This window comes from Trichosurus vulpecula, chromosome 9, assembly GCF_011100635.1.
Source record: "Trichosurus vulpecula isolate mTriVul1 chromosome 9, mTriVul1.pri, whole genome shotgun sequence".
In the NCBI taxonomy this organism is placed as follows: domain Eukaryota; kingdom Metazoa; phylum Chordata; class Mammalia; order Diprotodontia; family Phalangeridae; genus Trichosurus; species Trichosurus vulpecula.
The window spans coordinates 43,863,640-43,890,025 of record NC_050581.1 but is presented as its reverse complement, the minus strand read 5'-3'; the positions used below and the strand labels follow the sequence as shown (position 1 = coordinate 43,890,025).

Below are 26,386 nucleotides of genomic sequence, written 5' to 3'. Positions count from 1 at the left end.
CCAACTCCCTCATTTTACAGATGAGGAAAATGAGGCCCAGAAAGGTTAGTGACTTGCCCAAGGTCACAAAGGTATTAAGTGACAGAGTCAGGATTTGAATTCAGGTCCTAGAATTGTATGATCATAAATTTGGAGCTAGAAAGGGCATTAGAGACCATCTAGTACAATTTTCTCATTTTACAAGGAACTAAGGCCCAGAGAAGTTAAGTTGCTTGACAAAAGTCACATAGGTAGTAATAAGTGTCAGAGCTGGTTTTAAAACTTAGACCCCATAACTTTAAACCCAATCTTTTGCATAGTACTACACTGCCACCCTTCCAGCTCTAAAGCTTTGATCCTAAGAGAGAATATGGTAGGTATCCTAAGAGAGACACAAAATGCTTCAGCATTTCAAAGTTGAAAATATCTGCTTTCAGGTACAGGAATTGGGGAAAACTTCATAGAGGAAGCAGTAATTAAGCCAGCTTTGAAGGCAAAGCTCATGGGACCAGACAGCTGAGCTGTTTCAAGCAGGAGGGAACAGAATGCACAAAATAATGTAAAAAGAAAAACCCAGGGAATATTTGGATAATAACAAACAGTCCAACTTGGTTTAGAAGGAAGAGTGTAGAAAGGAAAGCTCTGGGAGAAGAGGTTATAAAATAAACTGGGTCAATATCAAAACGCCTAGTTTCAATATTGTTATGTGTTAGTTTTATAATAGGTCAATTTGTTATTGCAAAAGTAAAACACCTTAAATATTGGGTTTTTTTAAGAAGTTGAAAGCTATACAGGTGTCATTCAGTTTCACATAAACATCTTTCCAAAGAAACAAAGAGAGATGAATTACCATGTTATTTTCAACCTACACATGAGAAATCTATACCCTAGATAGGTTAAGTAACTCAGAAAGACAAAGCCCCATTACTGACAATAGTGAATCTGGAAACACACAGGTCTTCCTACTCCCATTCTGGTGTTTCTGCTGCTACATGACACTACCTCTTCACAATAAGCAATCTCTAGCAGTGGTAAAGAAGACATGCAAAACCAATTAACTCCAACCAGAGCAGTGAAAAGAGGACATTCTCTGTGACCAATCAGGTCACACAAGGACAAATATCTTTTCAGGCTCACAGACTGTAACCGCAGTGATTAAGAAGAAAAGTTAGGCTCTCTAATATAATCTGGTGATATGTTCAAGGTATCTTTGTTGTTCAGGAATTACTTCATTACTAACCAAAAACTGTAGCTATTTAAAGAAGTGATGCTGACTCCCCTTTGAAATAATCTGTTACTAAAGGTGTTAGGTTAGCACAGGGTGAACACAGTAAGAAAGGAAATCAACAACCACAATGAAAAATAAGGATGGTGATATTAACATCACAGGAAATAAGTAGAATAAAAGATTACAGAGAGTTTTATACACAAGAAAGGAGTGACGGGCATGCAGCAAGAATAAAGGACAATGGATGCCTCAAGTCTATGCTCCACTCCAAAAACATCTTCTACTCGGCTGCCAAAGTGATTCCCTTAGCCAGGAATGGGGAACTTGCAGCCTCAAGGCCACATGTGGCCGTCTATGACCTCATGTGCGGCCCTTTGACTGAATCCAAACTTCACAGGAGAAAAATTTCCTTAATAAAAGGATTTATTCTGTAAAACCTGGACTCAGTCAAAAGGCCACACCCAAGGACCTAGAAGGCCACATGCAACCTCAAAGCTGCAGATTCCCAACCCCTGTAGACTGGAAGTCTGACCATGTCACCCCACTACTCAAACTCCAAGGGCTCTCTAGTTCTTCCAGGATCAAACATAAAATCATCTGTTTGGCATTTAAAACCCTTCACAATCTTACCTTCCTGCCTTCCTTTGTTTACTCCCTTTGACACGCTCTAAGATTCAGCAGCTCCTCATAGTCTTCCCTCTCTACTTCCATTCATTTGCACTGCCTTCCTGCCATGCCTAGAATACTCTTTTCCTTTACCTCTGACCTAAACTCAAACCCCACCTTCTGCAGCAGGAGTCCTTCCCACTTCCCCTCCTTGCCTCCTTGCTTCCCTCTAAGAATACCTTCCTTTTACATTGGCTACGTAACTTGCATGTACACAGTTTTTGCATGTTATCACCCCCACTAAAATGTAAGGTCCTTGAGTGCATCCCTATTGTTTAGCACAGTGACTAACACCGAGTAAACAACAAATGTTTTATCTACTCCAATACTCCAGTTGCTTGGGGTCTCATTGTTTTGAGTGGTCTCTGCAAAGGAGGAGGATGCCTTCAACTAATGTGTAAACCATTCTCAGAAAGATTTTGTAGAGATAAGAAAGTGGCCACTTGAGTTGGTGGTTGTTGACCTATTCTCTATGACTTTTTTCAACTCTAATAAAGTCTGTAAGACTTTCCAGGTTTTCAATATCTTTCCCTCTCAGGCAACTTGAGAATTGACCTTTCAACGTCCTTAAAACTGTGATGCCTCCAGCATGTACCTCTTCTGTGCCTTCTTGGTCTTGCTCACATGTTCTTCTCAACTATCTTTCTTTATTGTGTCAATTCTACTTTAAGGTGTGACATGCATCGTGGATTCTGGCAGAGCAGATTTCAAACGATTCAGTAGAAGGATAGAGAAGATCCATAATATCAGCTAAAATTCTATGGGAAGTAAGCCCAAGGGGTGGAAAATTTTCAAGAACTAAATTCCAAAGACATAAAAAATTCTAATGAGTAAAATTCTGAAATGCCCAAGAACATGGAGAATAAAACAACCAACTTAAGTTTTTTTAAAATGACATACAAAAGATGAAAGCAAGGGCAGAGAACAGAAGAGGCTTAGAAAAGCATGACATGATACTGTATGAATAGTGTCAGTGACAGTAATGCTCAGAAGGGGCTAAGACTAGATAGGACACTTCGTATCATTGAAAGGAGTTGAATAAAAATAAAAAGGACAGAACTGGTACTACTTATTAATGACAAAAAATGCTTTCTTAGCTACATTGGTGAAAAGAATTAAATCAAAGGAGGGATAGGATTTTTGTTCAGGTGGATGGGATGGTGATAACTAACAACAGAGAGAAATCCAGGCTGCTTAATTTTTATCTTGCTTCTGTTTACTCTACCAAAACAAATGATGTTTGGAAGGGAAACAGGAAAATAGAAATAGCTACTAGGGAATTGATAACTAATCTGTATATATGGAAAGAGAGTAAGAGAGAACTTAACTTTTCTTGAAGTCACCTGGCTCTAATGAACTACATCGTTGGATATGGTAAGAACTGAAAGATGTGATACTAAGTCACTAACAACACATGTGAAAGAGATAACAAAGCATCAGAAAAGGGCAAGTGTTGTCCCAGTTTCCAAAAAAGAGAGTAAGAAAAGCATCTGCAAACTGTAGCTAATAAGTCTAAATTCAATTCCTGGCAAAATTTCAAAATGTGTGAAAAGAGAGAGTCAGTGATCATCTAGAAAAAGAGCCAGCACGGCTTCTGAAAGAAGAGATTATACCAGACAGACTAAGTTTATTTCTTTTTTTGTCAGGGTTACTGAACTGGTAACTCAGGAGAATGCTGCACATGAAGTCTATCTAGATTTTAGTAAAGGATGTGATAAAGTGCCATAGAGAAGTGGTCTAGATGATAGTATAATTAAATGGATTCAGAACTGGTAGAACAGAAAATAGTCATTAATGGTTCAATGTCAAATTGGCAGAAGGTCTCCAATGACATGCCCTCAGGGAACCATTCTTCTTTGCTTAGCTTTGTGCTATTTCTGACTTTAATCAGAAACTTGGGAAACACCATAGATGGATGCTTATCAAATTTGTAGATGACACAAAGCTGAAAGGGATAGCTAGCTAACTCAATGGATGACAAAAATAGAATCCAAAAATTTCCTGACAGGGAGAATACTGGGCTGATTCTAATAAGGAAAAAATTAAGTAGAGATAAATGTAAAGTCATACTTTGGTTACAAAAAAATCAACTTCACAAGTACAAGATGAGGGAGGCATGATTATACAGCAGTTTCTGTGAACAATGTATAAGGTTTTTAGTGGACTGCTAGCTCAATTTGAGTTGAGAGTAACATGACAGCAAAAAAAAAAAAAAGCTAATTCAATCTTGGGCTTTAATAGGAAGGATCAGTGTTCAGGGCTAGGAAAGTGATATTCTCCTTGCCCTTTGTTCTAGGAAGACCATACATATCTTGAATATAATGTGCTCACTTCTGCATCACATTTCAGAAAGAATGTTGATAAAATAAAGAACATCCAAAGGAGGGCAACCACAATAGCAAAAGGCCTCAAGACCAAGCCATCAGAGGACTAGTAGAAAGATATGGAAATATTTACCCTGAAGAAAAAAAGATTCATGTGGGGAACATGATATTGTCTTCAAGTACCTAAAGGGCAGTCAAGTGAAAGAGAGATTAGATTTGTTCTGCCTGGCCCCAAAGGACAGAAAAAGGAGAAATGTTAAAGTTTCAAAAAAGCAAATTTGGACTCAATGTTAGAAAAAACTTCTTAAAAATGAGACCTATGCCAAAGCAGAATGGATTACTTGGGGAGATAGCGGGTTTTCAAGCAGGGGCTGAATGGCTACTTTTCAGTTATACTACAGCGGGCAGGTACCAGTCAAACTAGAGACATACATCACAACTTCTTAATCTGTTACACTCTGCTCACTACCAGGTTCTTTTGAAAGCCACAAAAGCCTCCCAAATTGCCAGTTATTTTCTGTGGGTGATATTCTTTAGCTTTGCAAAATATGCTATTTTGGGTCACCAACTGATCCCCTTTGCTCTTTGGAATATCATACTCCAATTTTTACTTTGATTTCTTGAAAGCACAGAGTAATTTTTTGCTTTCCTAATTGGTTCTGTTTGGAAATTAAAAATTTTCTTCCTTCTTCACTGAAAAAGCAGTGCTTTGAACATAGTGTTTAATAAATAATTTTTCACTCATTCAGTTGTTCATTCACTAAGGTCCCTTCCAACTCTGACTTTTTTGATTTGGTAACAGCACCTCACACAACACCATCAGGGACTGTGGTGTTAGTCTAAATGTGGCAGACCTATATTCACTGATGCAGAAAACATTTTGTTGTAATTTGAACAGATCTTTTCCCTTTTTTGTTGTCTTTCTTCCAGTTTCACCCTTAAATGACTTAATTGGGCAATATAAGAAGTGTTATCTAAATTCATTTTTTCCCTCTATGATTTCTTGATGTTTTACGAACTGATATTGACCATAATCTTCTACCATCCTTCTCTGTAACATTTTACAAATGAGTTTATAATTTAAATTAGTGCTGCCCTTAGCTGTCATATCTTTCCATGTGTCAAATGGGTCATGTGTCTGTTGGCTGAAGGCTTTTCAATGTTCTCTTGGCCCCCTCACTGTGGTAATGAATTTTCAGTGAATGAATTTCCTTTGAAAACGATGGTAGTCTGTGTTGGTATCTGGTCTTTTCCCCATGTATCAGTGTTCTGTGCCGATAGTTATTTAAGTAGGTCAGGCTGTTTTAATTGCATGTCATATCTTCCCCTTTTATTCTACCAAGATGATATTAATTTTGATCATTACCCTAACAATCAATGCTCAGACTGGATACAAAAATTGATTTGGAAATGACTACCCCAGTTGTTTCCTGACTATTGAGATACTGCCAATATCCCCACTATATCCTTGCATAATTCAATGAGACTGGAAATACAATTCCTACTTTTCAAGGAGGAGGAAAAAAATGAGGCACACTGCAATTATAAATGACTTTTAAAGAATAATAACAAAAATTCAGATCTATTGGTTCCTGGACTGTGCTCTTTCTGTACCTACTTTCTAAAAATCTTTAAATGTTATGGCCAATTTCATTTTAATTTTGGTTCTTTAATCCAAAATTTTTCTGGAAAGTTGTTTAAAACTAAACTCTAAAACTTCTGACATGATCCAGTCTGTTTAACACAGAACTATAAAATTTTTAAAACCACAACTATAAGACCCTATCAGCTAAGGGTATTAGAGGATAACATGGATCCATCCCCAGGGATGACACATTAGAGTTAGATATGTAACCAAGGCAGTACCAGACCTAACTTCAAGAATCAATGGTTTCAGGGCAGCTAGGTGGTGCACTGGCCCTGGAGTCAGGAGTACCTGAGTTCAAATCTGGCCATAGAGACTTACTAGCTGTGTGACCCTGAACAAATCACTTAACCCCAATCGCCTCCAAATAATAATAAAAAATTATCCCTGAGTTGAATATTTTGGGACAGCTAGGCAGAGTGAGTAGAGCACAACTCCTGGAGTCAGGAGGACCTGAGTACAAATCTGGCCTCAGACACTTGACACTTACTAGCTGTGTGACCTTGGGCAAGTCACTTAACCCTCACTGCCTCACCTCACCCCCTCCAAAACACACAAACAAAAAGAATCAATGGTTTCTTTCCCTCAACTACCTGGTATTCTGCCTTTCAAGAGTAGGGACTGACACATAGGAATTGTAATGGCAAGCAAAGTGCCTCTGATTGAGTCTTGCCTTTGATTGATTCAAGAATCTCTGATGACCTACTTAAGCCTTAAGAAAGCCGAAGTCACATGAGTTTGAGTGACATGGTTGTGACGCCCTCTGACCCTGAAGAAGTGTATAAATATGCCCTGAGGTTAGCATTTTGCTTTGAGGGACTCACTCATTGGAAGAGCATCCCTATGATTTTGCCAGATGAGATTCTGGGTAGCCATTAAGGAGCCCGCCCAGCTTTGAAAACCCAGATGTTGGTGCTTCTCTCTCTGGTAACTGTGCGTGTATTGCTGTGGTTAGACAGTTAGAAATCTGTCTGTTGATTTGTATTTATTTGCTCCATTTATATAATTTCTGCATGTAATTTCTGTTTGTATTTTCTGTGAAGTTCAGGGTGCTGACCTTTTCCCCTGAACTAAGTGAATGATGTATGTATTTTTAATTAAAGTGAGACTGTAAACCCCTTAAAGTTGCTTTCCTTAGAAAAGCAGATCAAAGAACCTGTGGTAGCAGCCCCCCTGTGTGCTGGTGTTATTGGCCTTACACAGCCACAGTAGCTGCAAGTAACGTTGTTACAGAGTTTCATCTGCCTATTAAACAATATACAACAGTCCATGTTAATTGAACCCACCAAATTACTAGATTCGATTACACTACTATGCTGCCCTGTTTAACTTGGTGAAACAGAGTATCACAGTAAACATGAAATGAACCTTCCGTCCCCCTAATCTAGAAGAATGCTGACTAAAGATTCAGTATTAAACAGACCCAAGAAGGCAACTGCATAATGAGTAAAGTGCATTTTGGGGCATCTGAAAAATAATATAAAGTCAAAGAAATAAATAACAAAATAGTGACAGCACTTAGGAACAAATTTACAAAAGTAACTCAACCCATCAATAAATCAAATCTCCAAAAGGAAGGGCTAGTCACTTAGATGTCACAGAAAGTCATATGACTATGTAAATTGTTTTCTGCAATAGACATCCTTTTCCTCTTCTTTTTTCTGTCACTCATTTCTGGCATAACTAACCAAACAGGAATGAACAAATGGAAAGGGAAACCTAGAAGAAACATTATGAAAAAAAAAAGACAAATGGCATCACTACCATATTTTTTAAAAACTAGATCAAGACCTCCTCCTACCTCCTCCCAAACCTCCCACCTACACCTACTTTCTGCATATATTGTCTTGGCCTCATTTGTGGAATAAACTGACTGGAAAGAGAATCTCAGAGTTCTAGGTGGGAAATGATAATAACTCAAATCAACACACATTTCTTAAGGGCTTACGGGCAAGGGACTGTGCTAGGTACTGAGGAAGACCCAAATGAAAACAAGACAGGGTCCCTGCTCTGAAGAAGCCTTAAATCCAGGAGAAGAGATCATATTAAGCTCCATTATATGCATTACAATAATTCTAGATGTTGAGAATAAGAAGAAAAAAATCCAACTATCCCTGCCCTTAAGAAACTTACATTCTAGGTAATATGAGAAAGGAAAAACAAATGCTCACCATACAACACAATGGAGAGACAAGCAGGAAAGCAAGCCTTCCTAAGGGAAGAAATGCCCAGGCTGAGCTTTGAATGAAGATGATGATTCTGAGAGGCAGAGAGAATGCATTCTAGGAATGTAAGAGAAAGTCTAAACAAAGGCATGGATTCAGGGAATCAAATGCTGAGCCTGGGGATCAGCTACCAGACCAGTTTGGCTGGAATTGGAAGTGTGTGAAGGCGTATAAGAACTAAACCACGCAAAGCAGACTAGTATCTCTTCAAGACTCAGCTGAAGCATCTCGTTCTATATAAGGCCATTCCTGCTTTCCCCCAGTCGCCTCCCCACAAAAACATTACCTTGTATCTAAGTTGTACATACCTTCATCCCCACTATATAATAAGAACACAAACTCCTTGAGGGCATGGCCTGTTTCACTTTTACCTTTACAACTCCAAATTCTAGCACAGTGCCCAGGACATAGTAGGCACTTAATAAATGACATTAGAGGGGACTTTAGATACTAAAACAATAAGCTTATTATGCTTTATTCCAAAAGCAAGAAAAGAAGTGAAGATTTTTTGGGTGAATGAAAAATAGATATATGCATTAAGATTATTTTGGCAGTGTAGAGGGTAGACCAGAGAGCAGGGAGACTGGAAGCAGGGTGATCAAGTGAAGGATGTCAGGACATGAGTGATAAAGGCCAGACCCAGAGTAGCAGTTATGAAAGTGAAGAAAATGGAGAAAAGGAAAAAAGAGGAAGAGGAAGAAGTAGAATCAAAGCATGTCATAGTGATAGAAATAACAAGCCTCTGCAAATGACTGTTTGTTGGGGAAGTGAGAGAGAAGAAAAAGTCAAGGATAACTCTGTGGTTATAAACCAGAGAGATCAGAAGGATGGTGGTATACTCAAAAGAAACAGGAGAGTTCAGACCAAGAATAGGTTTAGAGAGGCAGATAGTAAGATCACTTTTGGATATGTTGAGTTTGAGATGCCAGTGGAACATCCAAATGGAGAATTCCAACAGCATCACAAGATATAGAGCTGAGACATTAGATATCATCTAAACCAGCTCTTCCAATTCAAGGACAAAGAAACTTAGGTCCAGAAGTGTGAAGGGACTTGACCTAAGTCATGACTGTATTAAGTATAAGAGCAAGAATTGGAACCTAGATCTTATGACTCCTAATCCTGTGCTCTTTCTACACCATCACCCTGCCATATATAGACAGATATGTTACAAGCAAATATAAAAGAGATACAAAACACCATGATGATTGAAAGGAAAGAAACTGTTTACAGTTGGGGAGATACCAAGAAGCTTTCATTAACATGGAATCTGAGCTAGAACTTGGGGAATTAGACAGGTTTTCAAAAGGCAATGACAGATAGAGAAGGAATTCAAAATATTAGGAATGGTACAAATAAAGGTATGAAGGCAGCAAAATAGTTGGGGATCAGTGAGTAACACAGTTAAAAGTGTCTGACACAAATAATAATTGACATTTATACTATGCACAAAGTGCTTTATGTACATATTCCATTTGAGCCTCACAAAAATGAATTCTATGAGGCAGGTACTACTAATGCTAGTGTCCCCACTTTACAGATGACTAAACTGAATTTCAGAGATAGTGAATGAATTATCCATGGTGGAACAACTAAGGAGGAAGGACAGAATTTGAATCTATCAAATACTGACCTTCTCATTTTCCTAGTATTTAAGTCCAGTATCTTGTCCACTACATCACACTGCCTTCACTTAGCAGAATAGAGTGACTTTAACAGAGTAATCTAGCTATAAAGTTTGTTTGAGCCAAAAAGAGAAGAGCCTTAAATGCCAGGCTTAAAAAAAAAGTGGTCTTTATTGGCAATAAAAGAAAGGCAATGGGAAATCTGTGAGTTTTATGTATTACATGGGGAGCTGCGCGGTGGCAGGGGGCAGGGGGAGAGAGACATTGATGGGAGGGAACTGAAGTTAGTCCAGATACATAATTCAGGCTTCATTGTCCTTTTCTTGTTTCACAGAAGTGCTCTGTTAAGGAGTAATCATCCTAACTATAACAGTATAGAGCACAGCACAGCACAATGCAGAACTGCAGCTGTTTCAAAACTCTTAAGCAGCTTGTGAAAACAAAATTCTCACTCTTCCAAGAGGAGTGATTTTGCTCACCTCTGCAGCTTCATATCAGAACACCTGATACACAGATGCTACCGTGTGCATGTTCTTCTAGGCCACAGCAGAAGATGTAGAGACTGTCTATGAACTTGGCAGAGATCATCATAAAGAGTAAACTGCCTAGTTATATCTCACCTGTTCTGGAAGTTAGGAAGGAAGGAAGGAAGGAAGGAAGGAAGGAAGGAAGGAAGGAAGGAAGGAAGGAAGGAAGGAAGGAAGGAAGGAAAAGTTTTCCTCTACCACGAAGTAAAGCATAGAGTCTGCACAACTTTGGAACTTATGGTCCCAGGGGAAAATAAATCTTAATCACCTTTTCATTACTCAGAGGCTGATTATCCAGTTTGTGGATCATCCAGGTCTCCCACGTCTCTTTTTGGCCCTTGACTTTTGTGTAGCACACTACACTTTCATCAAAGAGCATGATGAGGGAACAATGAAATAAGATGAAATTAGTCTCAGTCAGTTTTGGTTCTTGTTAGCAGCCAGCTGAAAGGCCTTGTGGGGGGAATAGTGGAAATGATTGCATTAAATGAAAATGAGGTTTTTTAGATTACCAGTGGCTTTCAATTACCCATTCTACCCCCTTTGTTTCCCATTACCATAATCAAGATATGACTGGACCCCTAGAGCAATCATTTCCCTAACTTTCAAAAGCCATGTGGACTTGGCAGTTGTCTTTCTTTGTACTGAATTGTTGATGTTGCCAAGAATATCTCCTCTGCTCAGCTTCCTGCTGCTTCCCTCACCAGCATTCAAATAACAAGAACTCGCTTGGCAGTGATGTCATCAGAACTGCTACCGCCTGCAGGGCACTCACATGTTGGCTATATTTAAGATCCAGTCTTCATATTCAGTGACATGGAAATTGCCACCTTGTGAGCTACCAGAAAGGAAGATTTGAAAAATTATCTTCTAGGAATAACCAGGTTACATTCCTCCCTACACCAAAGCAGAGGGGAAAAGTGGAGAGCTTAAACTGAGCAATGTGGTCTCAAACTACTGAGATCAGCAAAGGGCAGAAACATGATTTCAATAATTTCTTTCAACAAACGTAAAAAGTATCATTCACCTGGCCTCACTACCCATCTCCTGAGTTCTGCCGTCATTGCTCACAACCGCTCTGTGCTTTGTGTTTCTTCAAGCAGATTTTTTTGGCCACTTACAGTTACACAAGACAGCAAGCAAATGTAACATTAATGAATGTAAATGCATTTATCTCCCCAGTAGATAATTACACTAACCTTTTAATGAGAACTGTATCATATTTATTGCTTCCTGTAAATTTTTATCTCTTCTTGCTTGTTCCCTTTGATAAGGAGAAAGAAAGATTTGAAAATAATGGGATAAAACAATGACTCAAACTTGGGCTTCTTCTTCCTTAACAACTGCACATTTTCAGCATTTTGATGAACCACCCAAGTCCACATTTGATGCAAGTTTTTGTGGCGAACATCTGGTGTGGGTGCTAATGGTTCTAACACTTTGCTAATTCTATATGGATGCAGGCTTCAAATACAGCTGTTCCTTCAATACCTTTCTGTTTACCCCCTAAAAAATTTAACTCATCAACTAAATAAACTGAACCTGTGTTGTTGATTGGACTGCAGAGTTAGCAGAGAATATAAATATGTTCGTTTCTTTTTATCTGGTACATCAGGGAAAGATGCTCAGTTCTGGATCCTCTCTTCCACAACTTTCACATGGATAATTATTGAGAAAACTGACTACTATCTAGCCATGCCTCTACCATGATATACTTCTGAAACTAATAGAGGCCATGGTTAAAATACTGAGTTTGGAGTCAGAAAAACCTGAGTTCATATCCTACATTTGATGTTATTTTTTGCATGACCTTGGACAAGTCATTACTCTCCCTGAATGTCCTTAGTTTACTCATTTGTAAAATAAAGGTTTTGGATAGCTTATGAAGTCCCTTCCAGCTTTAGAAGTGTGGTCCTACAGGGAGAAAATTCTTAAAATAGGGGTTCTTAGCCTGGAGATCCATAAATAGATCTCATGGGGTCTGAGAACCTGAATGGAGAAAAAGTTAGATCTTTTTTTGGCTAACCTTTATATGAAATTTAACACTTCTTTAGATCACAATTTATTTTTAAAAACAATATTCTGAGAAAAAATCCATAGGCTTCAACAGACTGCCCAAGCTATCCATGACAAAAAGGAGTTTGAGAACCCCTGCCTTAAAGGAAAATGTATCATATGGTTGAATGAATGGATGGTTCTACACTCTTAACACTTTGAAAAGATGATTTCATAAACTCAAACATAGGCACAAATAAACTTAGATTTTACTTACTTCTATCTTTCCCTGACTCCCATTTTAATCACTCCTAAGAGATACTTTAGTCATACAACTCCTGCCCAAAAGGGCACCTTCAGTTTCCATGACTGGTAGAAACTAAAGTGACCAGAAGCAGACAATTGGATCCAAATACTAGAATTTTCCTGCATCATAGTAGAAGGAGGAGCCCTCTTAAGAGCTCACAACCAAATCAGGGAACAGTACGTAATCCTCAATGGAGAGCCTAACCTAGAACACAAAATGGATGATAACTAATTTAAAAGTTCTCACTTCCTAACATCATCCTAACATTCCTAACTCTTTTGACCCTTCTCAAGGCCCAGTCTAGAAAAGTTAAATTGCTTAAATGGCACCAACAAATTCATTACTAAAATCCTCTAAACAACTATTTGGTGTTGCAAATAAGAAGTTATTTTTAGGAATTCTTATTTGAAGGTCAACAAGCCAGGTTACCCCTGGAAAACATCTATCTGCTCATTTGAAATAGCTGAATTATTTACCTAAACATTATGAAAAATCCAAACCAAATGAGGAGACATAAGGACAGGTTATTGTATATTAGGGAGGCAGTGAGTCCTTCCAGGGAACAGCAGAAGACGATCCAAGCCTTTTAGATGTTTCCTCAAAAAAAAAACCTTAATAAATATTAATTAGTAGATGACCTCTTACCCCCAAACTTTCAGTGATGACAAGAAATGCACTGCTGACTTCAGGATTAAATTTTGAGAAACTCTAAGGAAAACAATTGTTCTTAAATATCTCAGGTCTTATCCAAATATCCACATCTTACATTCATATCTCACAAAACACCTTCATTTCCTCACCTTACATACTTCCTTTGCCTGTTGCAGCATGATTCATTATAGACTTGTCAGTTATCGATAAGGTTGTGCTATAGGAGAAGGAAGAAATACCACCTATTTACCAAATGAAATTCAATCAAGTAAATTAGCCAACTACCCTATTTATCATCTAAGAAAATGATGACAGAATGACAAAATTTGATTATAACTACAAACCAACTGACAAAAGGTAAGAGTACATCTCAGAAAGACACTAGACTGAAAGATTTGAAAACTAGAGCATATATGGAATTAGGCCTTGACACCTAAACCTGTTTAGTTTTGAGGTGATGATGAAGATGATAAATAGGATGGGAATGAAGATCATTTCTGGCCTCTGATTATTTCTAAGATAATGTTAAAGGGAAGAACATTAACCCCCAAGTTATATACACAGTGGGTTCAAAAGAGTACTCAATAAACTCTAATATTTAATACTTAATAAACTCTAATATAATACTAGTCATTGGATACAATTAAGACAAATGGTCTTCATACTCCCTCTTGAAAAGTTAAGTCTTTACATCGCACCACCAGCTATGTTTCATAATTTCAATTCCATCTAACATGGCCCTACTGTGACTCCAGTCTAGGCTATTACTTCAAGCTATTTTCATGAGCCTTCATTCTCTAAGATAAGAGTTCTTAAGCTTTTTTGCATCAAGGACACCATTGGCAGAACAATGTTTTTAAATGCATGAAACAAAATAAAATGGACAGGAAACCAAATGTATTTACATGCAGTTATCACAATATTAAAGACAACAAGTCCAAGGAGCATGGTGTTAAGAACCTTGCTCTAAAGGAACCTGGTAACGCGGTACAGCAGAAAGAGCACTGGGATCAAATCCTGACTCTGCTACTTCTACCTTTGTGAGTGTAGGAAAGTCATTTAATCTCAAAACCAGAGATCATCTTTCAGATAAGGGGGTCAGACTAGATGGCCTCCAAGGCTCCTTCCAGCTCTAAACCTCTAGTCCTCTGATTTTGTGATCCTATGAACAACTGTCACTTGGGACCATCAGGAACTGGCACTGGAAGTTCACAGGCTCTTCTGAAGAGGTAGTTCCCAAGCCAATTTCCTGCCAGTCGCCTGAGAGCTTTGGTTCCTACCTTTTACCTCTTTGGACAAGAATTCCATTATTTTCTTTGGACAGACTTACGGGAAATTGATTCACACTCATTGAATGACTTTTCTCTTTGAAACTTAGGAGAAAGAGCCTGGGAGCAGGCTCTAGATTTAGAGTTTTCCTAGAAAGGCAATACATGGGTATCTGACTAGCTATAACCCAGCAGAGGATAACTCATTCTACCTGTCCCTTTCAGATATGGGTGCAACTGACTTCATGAATAAATAGCAAGCTTCATCAGACACCTATTCATAGAGGGTAGATATACAAGGAAGAAAGCTTGCAAGGGAGTCAAGGCCTGAAAAACAATAGAAGTAGCAGTACTGTGTCAAATGAAGAGTAATAGCCCTGAACGCTAAATGCATTCTGTGGTTTCCTGGAAGGAAAAGATGCTTTTTTTGCCTGGCATAAACATCACCATTCATCCCAAATAACTGGCATAGAGACCAGTTAAGAACTAAACTACAGCTAAGTTTTAGGGAGAATGACCTAAAGAGCAAGGTATATTTGGGTATAACATCTTAACATGCCTGAAATGATGGGCCCATAACAAAACAACAACAATAATAATAACTGACATTCCCACAATGTTGTAAAGTTTATAAAACTATATATGATTTCATAATTTACCCCAGTTCTGTTCCAACAACACTGTTCACTCATTGCTCCATAATTGTATCTAGCCTCGATACATAGGAGATAGTTAGCTGATCTAGATGATCTCTGAGATTACTCCCACCTCTAAGCCTCTGTGTCTGAATTCACCCTGGCTGGTTTCAGAAGGCTCCTACCTAAACTCTTAGTCTTCCTATGAGCGAGGCTGATCCACTAGACATGCAAAATCTATAGCCACGGGGAGGCATGCAAGCAACCCAGCTAAGCCAAATATTAAGATATCTAAGGCTTCCGTTGATATAGAAACATTGTCTACTTGATGACGCGGTGCTCATGTTGATCAGACGAGGACAAAGACAAGGGAAATTTGTCACAGAATTTAGCTGCGGAGAGATATGAAGCCAGTTGAAAACAAATAAACATTGTATTTTGTAATAAATACCACCACCACCTAATTATTCATTTCAGTTCTTCCTATCTCTTCATCCCAAGTAACTGTCTGTTTTACAGACAACCTGAGTGTTAGAAATTTTCAAGTACAGTAAACTCTGAGTAATTGGGCTGGCTTGACAAAACTGGAGGGAAATAATGGTTAATCAGATGATCTGCTTAAGAGATGACTGTACAGCATTACATGCCATACAAAGGTTGCTGATTTTCAAACAGCTGGAATAACAGAAACAGATTTCCAGAAAAGGAAAGGGCAACAAAACCATCTAGCACAACCTCCTCATTTCAGAGATGGAGAAGCTGAGGCCCAAAGAGATGAAATGCCTCGCCCCATTCCAGAGCTCATTTAATCTCTCTCTGATGAGTCACAAGGCACTTCAGGAACCTGCGGTGCCTCAGGGTTATCATTCTGAATGTCTAATTCCTCCACACTATACAGTTGCAGAGTTGTTGGTTGAAACAGAAAATTGCTGAATTATAGAATCTCAGAGTTGGAAGAGAACTGAGATGCTATTTATTCAAACCCTCTTCTAATACCCTTTACCACATCCCAGCAGAGTCAATCAGTATCTGCTTAAACACCTCCAGTAACAGGGAACTCATTACATAAATTTGCAGAACATTCTGCTATCAGAGAGCTCTAATTGTATTTTTTAAATAAAAAAAAATTCTTCCTTATGCTGAGATAAAAATCTGCTTCTGTTAACTTCAAACCCTGATCCTAGTTCCGAGTCCTGGAACTACAGGTAATAAGTTTAATTCATATTCTACGTGGGAGCTCTTTAATCATATACACCATTGTTTTCTCTTTTCACAAAGTTATATAGACCCATTCCTTAAGTCCTCCTCATATAACATGGCTTTTTGAGTCCTCTGACTATCCTAGGTCCTCTCCTTTATGTGCTTCGAATTGACAATGTCCTGTTTTAAGTGTGGTGCTGAACACTGATGTTGAAACTGAACACAGTGAAACACATGAGGTCTGACGAGTAGGGAGGGAAAAGGAATAATCAACTTTCCCTTCCTAGACACTTATTTCAATACTTCTAAAAACTTCTGACTTCATCTCTGTGGAGCCACCTCTACCAATACAAAATACAACTTCTCCATCCCTTTAAGAAATATTTTTCATAAATTACTATAAAAAACTAAAAAAAAAAATTAATCACCAAATGTCCAGTCAATATTCTGGCAATAAAGTTCTTCAAATTAGCTAGACTTAGTCCTTGGATAAAAGACATGTGAGCCACTCAAAGACCTGCCATAAAATCACAGGGTTTGAAGCTGGATAGGACCTTTGAGATTACCATGTCCAGCTACTTTATTTTTACCACAGAACCAAATCATTTAAATGATTTGCCCAACATCACATAGATAGTAAAAGAACTGAGACTCAAAGCCAGATCTTCCAAATATATATCTAACACTAATTCTACCATGCCACGTTTATAAATTAGTAGAAACTGCCAGAGCTTATGTTTCATTAGGATAACCCTTAAGATACCAGCATCACTTCCACACCACAATGAGGGAATCAAACAGAATTTTGTTGGGAGTTTTGGTACACAACATCTACAAATATAGCATATGTAATCTGTGGTTTTATTGTGCTTTGTCTCTTTCCCCTCAGATTTTCCTATAAAACCCGAAAGTAATAAGAAAATAAAATATTGGGGGGGGAGGGGACAAGGAGAGAAAAATAGGGAGGAGAAGAGACAAAAATGAGGGGGGAAATCAAGGTTTTCTTTGTACTAAAAGTAAAACTAAAGAATGAGCTTTATTAAAACCATATCAACAACCACTTACTCAACATGAATACAATATTTCATCACAGTGACAATGGTAAATATAGCAATATAATGTTATAGTCTATTAAAATACTAATATTTTTATACTAAGAACATATGATGAGAGTCCCTCAATGTTCACGTTTCTCTTGCTGCTTTTCCTGAAGGAGTTTTATAACCTGCTCTCTCCTAAATGCATTTCTAAAGAACAACATGTTATTTGGTCAATATCCTTACAGTCTTTAAAATAAAACTACCCATCATATGATTCCATACACAACCCACACCTTGCCCTCAACTTCGTTTTACCCACCTTGCCAATGCCTGGATCTTTGCTACATGGCGCTCCTCCTGTTCTGACACTTTTCGTTTCAAGTTGTCAATTTCTTGCCTGAGCACTGCCGAATGTTCCATTTCTCCATCAAGCAGGTTCCGCAATGATCTGGGAGAAAAGGGGCATCATAAGTTTTTAGCCATCAAAAGCCAAATGCCCATCAAGCCCAAAATAGAGTTACTGATAAAATCCAGTTTATTTTTTTTTCTCTGCTCTATGATAAAATTTTATTTAAGCTCCTTCAGGTGGAATTATTTAAAGAGTATTCCAAAACATGTCTTGGTGCCTCAGGACAAAAAGAACATTAGATGATAGGGCTAATGAGTGAGAGTCAATAAGACCAAGGAAATATGTACCTAAAAGTCAGTTATCAAGTCACCAATCTGAGAGTTTCAGTGAAAGTAAAACAACATTAGCTTGACCCTGATTACAGAGAGAGTGACAAACAGGCCATATTTAAATCTTTATTGAATTAAATTAGCCTTTTATGTTTTGTTTTGCCTTTTAAAAAAAAAATATGAGGGTCATCTTCTCAAAACCTTTCTGAAAAAGAGTTTAGCAAAGAAAATGAATGCAGAGAAAAAAAAAACAAAAAAAAAGAAAATGAATGCAGAGGTTGGGAAAATAATCAAGGGCATGCAAACATGCACAGAATGTGCAAATTATACAAAAGATGTTTCCTTTAAAAGATACCTATTATTATTACCCATTAAACACACTTTGTGCTGACATTCTATCATTTCACAACAAATTATGTCTTGCTTTCCAAAGCTTACAACCCACCAAAAGTTCTCTTGTGAACATAATTTCTGGTTTTAGACAAAGAGTAGGCAGCAGTTCTTTCCAAAGCTACTCAAATGTTACTGTTGAAAAGCAAACCAAACATGACTTTACCAGCATTATACCTAAGCATGGGTTTGGTTTTTTTTGGAGAGGAAGCCCATTTAAACACTAAATACCTTGCTACATGACACCAGAGTATTAGCACTGTTTCAAACTAGAATTTTCATTTGTTCTAAAGGCATGCCACTTTCACAAGCATGAGCAAGGCCAAGTGGAACTTCCTTAAGTGCCTAAAATCTGAAATGAGAATGTATTACACTTTATGCAACTAGGTCAGCAATGGTTTTGGAAAGCTCTGCAAAACATTTTTCAGATATTTTTAAAGGGAAACATTGGCAGTTGTCAAATAGAAGGCACTTTCTTACTCACTAGGTGAACGATGGGAAATGCTTCAGGGTACAAATCCTTCCATCTTTCCAGAGCCCTGAACCTGATGTCAAGAGACCTAATTTCTAGTCACACCTTAGCCAGTAACTAGCCTTGCGAATAGGCAAAAAGGTGATTTAAGCATTCTGTACTAAAAATGGGAATGACAATACTCATTTGTCAAATGAGGAGACAGAGGTAAAAGCATTTTTGAATGGTTAACAGTACTACACAGCTTAAGGACCTCTTAATACAATAGCTATTCAGGAAACTAAGAATGTGCCCTTGTTATTCTGGGGAGCAACCTTATGCTTCAAGACATAGATACAAAAGATTTTTCAAATGCCATTTTGTACATTTTTGCATAATATAGAACAAGTTCCGTTTTATATATGTCAATCACCTAACCTCAGACATGTAACACCAAAAAGGGGTTGGGGAGAGTAGGATTTGACAGTTGGAAGGCCACAAGATACCTGTTTTCTTCTTCCAGTTCATCCTTTCTATTCATCATAGCCACAATAGCTTGACGCAGTTCATCTAAAGGGGAAAAAAGCAAGAACAAATTAAGTGAAGGTTAAGCCTATTACATTACTTTACATCTCAGCATCCTATGTCATTAAAAATAACTTGTCCAGAAGAGTCTCTTTGTTCTATAGAGAAGTAATCCCCAACAGTCCTATCTGAGAGAATAGAAAAGTTCATTTTCAAGGTGGCTGACATAAGTGGTATTTCATATCAACAAGTATTTATTAAATATTTTTAGATGTTAGGCACAATGGGGGATACAAGACATGGGCCAATCCTCAAAATTTTTGCAATCCACTTAACTAGGCGAGAAATATTAATAGAGCCATATAAATATATGCATACATATATAAGCATAAAGGTATGTATTTATGTATATATAGCATATATACATACATGTATGTAGGCATGTATACATATAACATAATATTAGGTAGCAATAAGTACCAAAAAGTTAAAACTAATAAAATCTTAGGCTGCATTAGCTTAAGTACTTAATATTTTAAAAAAGAGAAATTAACACCGTTCCCTATCCTGTTGAAGGTATATCTTTTCAATTCTGGGAGTTATTGACAAATTGTAGTACAATCAGAAAAAAAAAATGAACAATGTGCTGGAAACCATGCCATATGAGAATAGGTTTAAGGAACTAGGGAGAGTTAGCTTGAAAAAAGAAAAGGTTTAGGGAAGAACCCAACAGTCATCTTCAAATATCTGAAGGCCCATCATCTGGAAGAAGAATCAGGCTTATTCTTCTTTGTTACAAAGGTCATAGTGAGGGTGTAAGGGTTGCAAGTTGTAGGAATGCAGATTTAATCCATTTTAATCAAGAGATTGCAACAAACAGAATGGGAAGCCTCAAAATTTATTTTGTTCCTCATCACTGAAGTATTTGAGATCTGTCAGAGATACTGCAGCACATACCTCCACGGTCATCTAAAATCCCTTCCAACTCCAGAATTCTCTAAGTAATATAGGTATGGAATGCTATGAGAGGAGGAATTGATTAGTGCCAGCTAGGGCAGTCATTGAACGTGTCACAAAGGGAGAGGGATTTGTGCTGGACCTACAAAGGATAGGTGTAATCTGGATCAATGAAGAGGAATTAGAAACACCTTCAGGGTGGAAAGACTCACAAGCAAAAGCGCAAATGTAAGAAAGAATGACGAATGCTCACAGGGCAGCGTTGAACCAACTTAGCGAGAGTACAGTGTACGTGAAAGGTGTAAAAACAGATTAGGCTAGAAAGACAAGGCCACAAATGCTGTGCTAAGAAGCTAAGATTTTATCCTATGTGCAGTGGGAGCCATTTAATGTTTTTCAATAGGAAAATGACAAAATCGAAGCAGTCTACTTTCCTGTCTTAAATTCTTAAAAAAAAAAATTGTTAATATAGAAAAAAAATACCTGTGAAATATTCTGAATTAATTAAAACCAAGACAGAAAAAAGCCAACATTAAGAAAAATATTCAAATTAATTCCAGGAACAGTGATTATAACATGGAATACCATAAGGGCTACATCACATTATAGAATATTTGCATCCTTAATGAAGCATCTTTCATATACAAGTTCACATACGAGGATGATCAGCTTACCATTTAGGAAGGAAAGAAAAAGTCAGTTTATCATGTTCCAGAAAAGCTCACTCTATGCGTCATTCAAGACCCAAACAGACAATACACATTGTTGGGGCACTTTGTGAACTTAGAATGCTACACAAATGTTAGCTATTAGTATGAGTGTTGGAACCTAAGCTGTTAAGCATTTTGATAAACTGGACAGATATTCATTTCCAGATAATAAGACACTGAAAGCAATGGGTATTCTGTTAAATTAAGTATACCATCATAAGCTCTGTTTGCACTTCAAGAGTTTTTCCTGGCCTGTTAGTGATGAATGGCTTATGAGCAATTTTTTTTATTCCTATCAAACGACTAATTTGAGGTGCTCTATGCAACAAATTAAACTTTTCTTCCTTCTTCTGCCCAAAACAACAAGTTTTCTCCATCTAGACCTCAAGGAAGAAGAGAAGGGAGAGAGAAACAATGATTTTCTAAATAACCGCCAAATACTGAAAGCCAAGCTCCCATGAAAATATATAGCTAACATAAACTTAATGCTTCAATCACCACATATTAAATCACTAACAAAGACTCAAAAATGAAATAATCTGGTATTCATTTTCTAGTGTTTAAATTTTTTAAAACTCATGGAAATAATGAAAACATATATCTGCAACAGATTCAAGTGATTCAGTCTAAACCATAACACTATGGCCATGAAAAAGGTCAGAATCAAAGATCTTTATCTAACACAATATATTTTTGCAGAAAGGTGGGATCATCTGTCCTTAGCTTTTATCTCAATGAAACCTTGAAAACTGTACAATCTCTCAGTCATGCACCAAGGACTCAGGAAATTGGAAAATTGTTTGTTTAAGCCAAGGTCTGTTTGAGCCCTAAAAGGGGCCAACAGGATGTTTTTTCATTCACTGCTATTTTTATAGTGGAAAAGTCTCTCTGGTTAAGATTCATGGAAAATTTGAGGAATGTACAAGGTAGTTAACATGAAATTATGAAATTTTTCAGTCTTTCTACCTAAGACCTTGAAGAAAATATGGTAAGTGGACTCCTGAGAAGTAGGTTGACCCATCGGAAACTTAGGGAAAAAAGTCTTAGCTAATTAACACACATGAACCAGTAGGCTACTAGGAAAAAAATACCTGAAATTTCTGGCTATGTGACCAAACTCTGGGCAATATTTAAATTAATTTGGCTCTGTGAACAAAATTTCCATCATGAAAACACTGAAATCAAAGCTGAAAGCTGCCATAAGTGATGACTTGCCCTGCTGCAACCTGACTTGTTCCCAAACTAGAATAGCACCCTCTGGAGTTAACCTCCACACAAAAGGCCCTCATCCCTGGAGAAGTTAATCCACTCAATTGTAGAACTCCCACCTTGGGCCTGAGCTGTTTTTATTGGTGAGTGAGTACAAACTCAATTAACACATTATATCTAGCCAGCCTAGATACAACCCTTCCAGCCATCTCTACAGGCCATCTTGCCATCTACTCTGCCACCACTCACATACCCCAAATCTCACTTTCCATCTCCTGTTTTGGACGCAGTAACCAAATCAATACTACCATCACTTCTGGAAAGAGAATGCCAACTGACATCCCTGTGGATCAATTCACCATCCCTGCAATCCCCAAAATATTTTCTTCCCATGTTAAGCCCCTTGAGAGCAGGGATGGTATAATTTTGTTTTTGTATTTCCAATCCTTAACACAGTGCCTGGCACATAGCAAGCACTTAATAATTTTTTTTTATTCAGTCTTTCATGTATCCTGGAACCAAGACGGAAATACGCACTAATAGACTAACTCATAAATCTTCAGAAGAGTTTATCTAGCAATGCCAACATTTTCATTAACTTGATGAAAATTGGTCATTGACTAACATCAGACCTATACCTACATATTTCGTATATAAGGTTGATTAAATTGCTTTCTGATCTGCTCTTATATTATTCATGTTTTAACAGCTAACTTCTATAACCCATCACTTGCCATCTCTTGCTCACTCTACTAGTACATTTCTCAAATTCATCCCCATCTCTCCATTCACATAGCCACTACCCTAGTTCATGTCCTTATCAAATCTCACCTGAAATACTGCAACTGTCTCCTAACTGTTCTCCTTGCTTCTAGGCTCTCCCCCTTTCCAACCTGTTCTCAAAATAATCTTCCTATATGACATTTCATCACTCCCCTTCTTAGAAATCTTCAAAGACTCCCTGTTGCCTCTAGAATAAAGACAAGCTTCTCAATTTAGCATTTAAAGCACTTCACAATTTGGATCCACTCTACCTTTCCAAAATTATTGTACCTTAACAGACTCAATGTCCCAGCCAAACTGGCCTATGGGCTGTTTCATACTTGACATCTGATCTCCTATTTCCATGTCTTTGCAAAGACTATCCTGATGTCTTGAATATACTCTTTTTACTTTCACTCCTTGGAATTCTTAGCTTCCTGCAGGACTCAACTACACTCACACACACAGTACTCAAAGTTCTTGACCTACTTAATTGTTAGTTTCCTCTACCTCCTCAAATTATCTTCTACTTCTTTATCTGTTTATATGTTCTTTCCCTCAGCAGAAATAAGCTCCTGCCGGCATCTTTAGACACTAGCTGCATAACTCTGGGCAAGCCACTTAACTTCTGGCTGCCTCAGTGTCCTAGCCTATAAGGTGGGGATTATAATACCATTTACCTCCCAGGGTTATCATAAGGATAAAATGAGATAATAATTGTAAAGTGCTTTGCAAACCTTAGAAGTTCTATATAAATGCTGTTATCATTATTATTATTCAAATACAAGAAGAAACTATGATTTCAGCAAGGTGGAGATCTAACACTGTGGGAACTCCTTCTGGTAATAAAGATCAATTCATGACATGAGCACAGAAGCAGAGAATCTGAGAGTTCAAAGGGACCTTAAAATCATCTAGTCCCACCTGTATAGATAGCTTGCTGTTCTAGCCTGTTTAGATCTTTCTGTATCCTGACTTTGTCATCCAACACATTACCTTTGTGTCATTTGCAAATTTAACTATTCCGTTTCCTTTAACTTCCCCCAGGTCATTGATAAAGAGTTTGAAGAACACAGACCCATGGACTCTGAGGCCCTCCTTCAAAACCAACATTGTGCCATGAGGAACCAATCTTTAGATTAAGTCATTTCACCAGTTCCCAATCCACCATGCTGCCCTGTCATCTAGGCAAAATATCTCTAGCCTGTCCATAAGAATAGCCTGAAAGGTGATTAAATGTTTTGTTGAAAGCAAAAAAGTAACATTATCACAGTTGGGTTTGGAAAGAAAATTATGGCATTCATGTGTAAGATAGATAGAAAGGGGAAGAAGCAAGAGGTGGAAAGATCAATCAGAAGCCTGTGAATGATTGTTCAGGGGGTAACAGAACCCAGAACCAAAGTTGTGGCAGCAGAAATGGTGAGAAAGCATAGATCTGGAGCCATATTTTTTAGTGACAGAACTGAAAGGACTCTGCAACTGATTACTTGTTGTTTCAGCCTAAGGAACTGAGAAACAGGGGATACCATTAACAAAGTCAGGAAAACCAACTGATTTTTTTTCTTACAAGTAGAAACAAAAAATTTAGTTCAGTTCTGAATATATTTTATTTAAGGTCCATCCAAGTGGAAAAGTCCTAATGAGCTTCTTGAGGCAGGTAGAGGTTAAGTGACTTTTCTAGGATCAGATAATAAGGGCTAAAGGTAGAATTTGCACCTAATTCTTCTTATGTTTAAGCCCGGGATTCTATCAACCACACCATGCTGCCTCTATTATTCATTTTAGATCCTGAATAAATATGATAATTGATTAATTCAGTAAAAGCTCTGCTATCCATGTCACCTGGAGCTTTTTATTAACTGGAACTTCATAGCTATTAGTGCAATGGTAGCTCTTTTTGATAATGATGACCCTAAGGCAATGAAAGATTCTAAAACATTTTTTAATTCTTAAAGAGAAACCAAATTATGTTTTAGTTTTCCATGTATTTTACCTTATCCTAATGCTAAAAAAATTGATACACCACACATAGTATATAAAGTAACTTTGTACAAAGTACACAACTTCCTTCAACAAGTACAGGTGTTCTCCAACTAATAAACAGGCTGTATTTCAAAAAGTTAAATTTCAAGTCAATTATTTTGGAACTCAAGATGTGTTTACATATAGAAACAATATTATAAATGATGGTTAGTTTTCTAAATCAGAGCACAAATACTTTCTTAAACTATAATGTACCTAAATAATAACAGCAGCCCTGAATCTCCATATCCTTTTGGAATCCTTAGCCTTGAGACAACCCTAATTCCACCCCCCTCCCCCAACCACAGACCTTAAGAAGAGGAGTGAAACAAGGGGTATAAAGATTATCTGGAGGCTCTAGAAGATGGTCAATACAGGTTGAAAGCTACATCAGCAAAAAGGTGGGAAGGGGGCTAAATAGGACTTTTAATAGTTCCTACCCTAAAACCATGTGGAGTTCCCACAGACAAGAACCTCTAGAAAAGTATGTCAACAAAAGGAGGGACGACAACAAAAATCATTCCTCTGTACGAGTTACCGGCTTATTTCTGAGTGGAGTGATTATAAGACAGGAAGGGATCTGCCTGTATTTACCATGTTCCAACTATGCATAGAGGAGGAGATTAGGTAAACACTATGCATACAAAAGTGGACTCAGCCTCTAGATTATTTGCAAACTTTTTAAGAAAATGGATTTTTCTAATTTTTTGTGATATTAGCACAATTCCAGACTATAATTTTTATTTATTCTAAGGGCATGCCACTTCCACAAAAATAAGCAAGGCCAAATGGAACTTCCTTAAGGGTCTAAGATCGAAAGTGAGGGAATATTACACTTTATGCAAGTGACAATTTTGGAAAGCTTGGCAAAACATTTTTTCAGAGAGTTCTAAAGGGAAACATGGGCAATTTTCAAACAGAAGGCAATTTCTTAGCATAGTGAATACAGGAGAGTAGTTTCTGCCTCCAGAAAATGTGCAACTTTTCTGGGAAAATAGATGTTTCTATCATTTCAAACACAATCATCAGGTACATCATATGAAAGAAGAGCCAGAGAGTGATCTCCCAACTATAGGACAGAGAATGTGGGCCACTACATCTTTATGAGTCATCCTACTGAGAGCAAGGCCAGGCACTAAGAATAAAGGGAAGAATATAGGAATTCCAAATAGCCACTACAATACTGCAAGTCAAGTCAAGATCCCATGTGAAAAAATTTAAATAAAAAAGAAAGAAAAGAAAACCTTCAGGGTGACAGGAGTTAGAAAATATGTTCCCTCTCTTCCTAAAAAGAAAACAGCACTATTCTTAACAGACTTGGACACAAAAATGCCTTTGAGCAGCACAAACTGTACAGCCCCAAAGCC

At 37.6% G+C, this 26,386-nt stretch overlaps 1 protein-coding gene across 1 annotated transcript in view; it reads right to left on the bottom strand.

The window, feature by feature from the left end:
- Positions 1 to 26,386, bottom strand: part of SNX29 (sorting nexin 29) — a 647,758-nt gene that overhangs the window by 505,227 nt on the left and 116,145 nt on the right. The window contains exons 12-13 of the mRNA XM_036738094.1: positions 19,341 to 19,404; positions 17,635 to 17,763 (exon numbers count right to left, since the gene is read on the bottom strand). Coding sequence (XP_036593989.1) covers positions 17,635 to 17,763; positions 19,341 to 19,404 — 193 coding nt within the window. The remainder of the gene's footprint in view (positions 1 to 17,634; positions 17,764 to 19,340; positions 19,405 to 26,386) is intronic.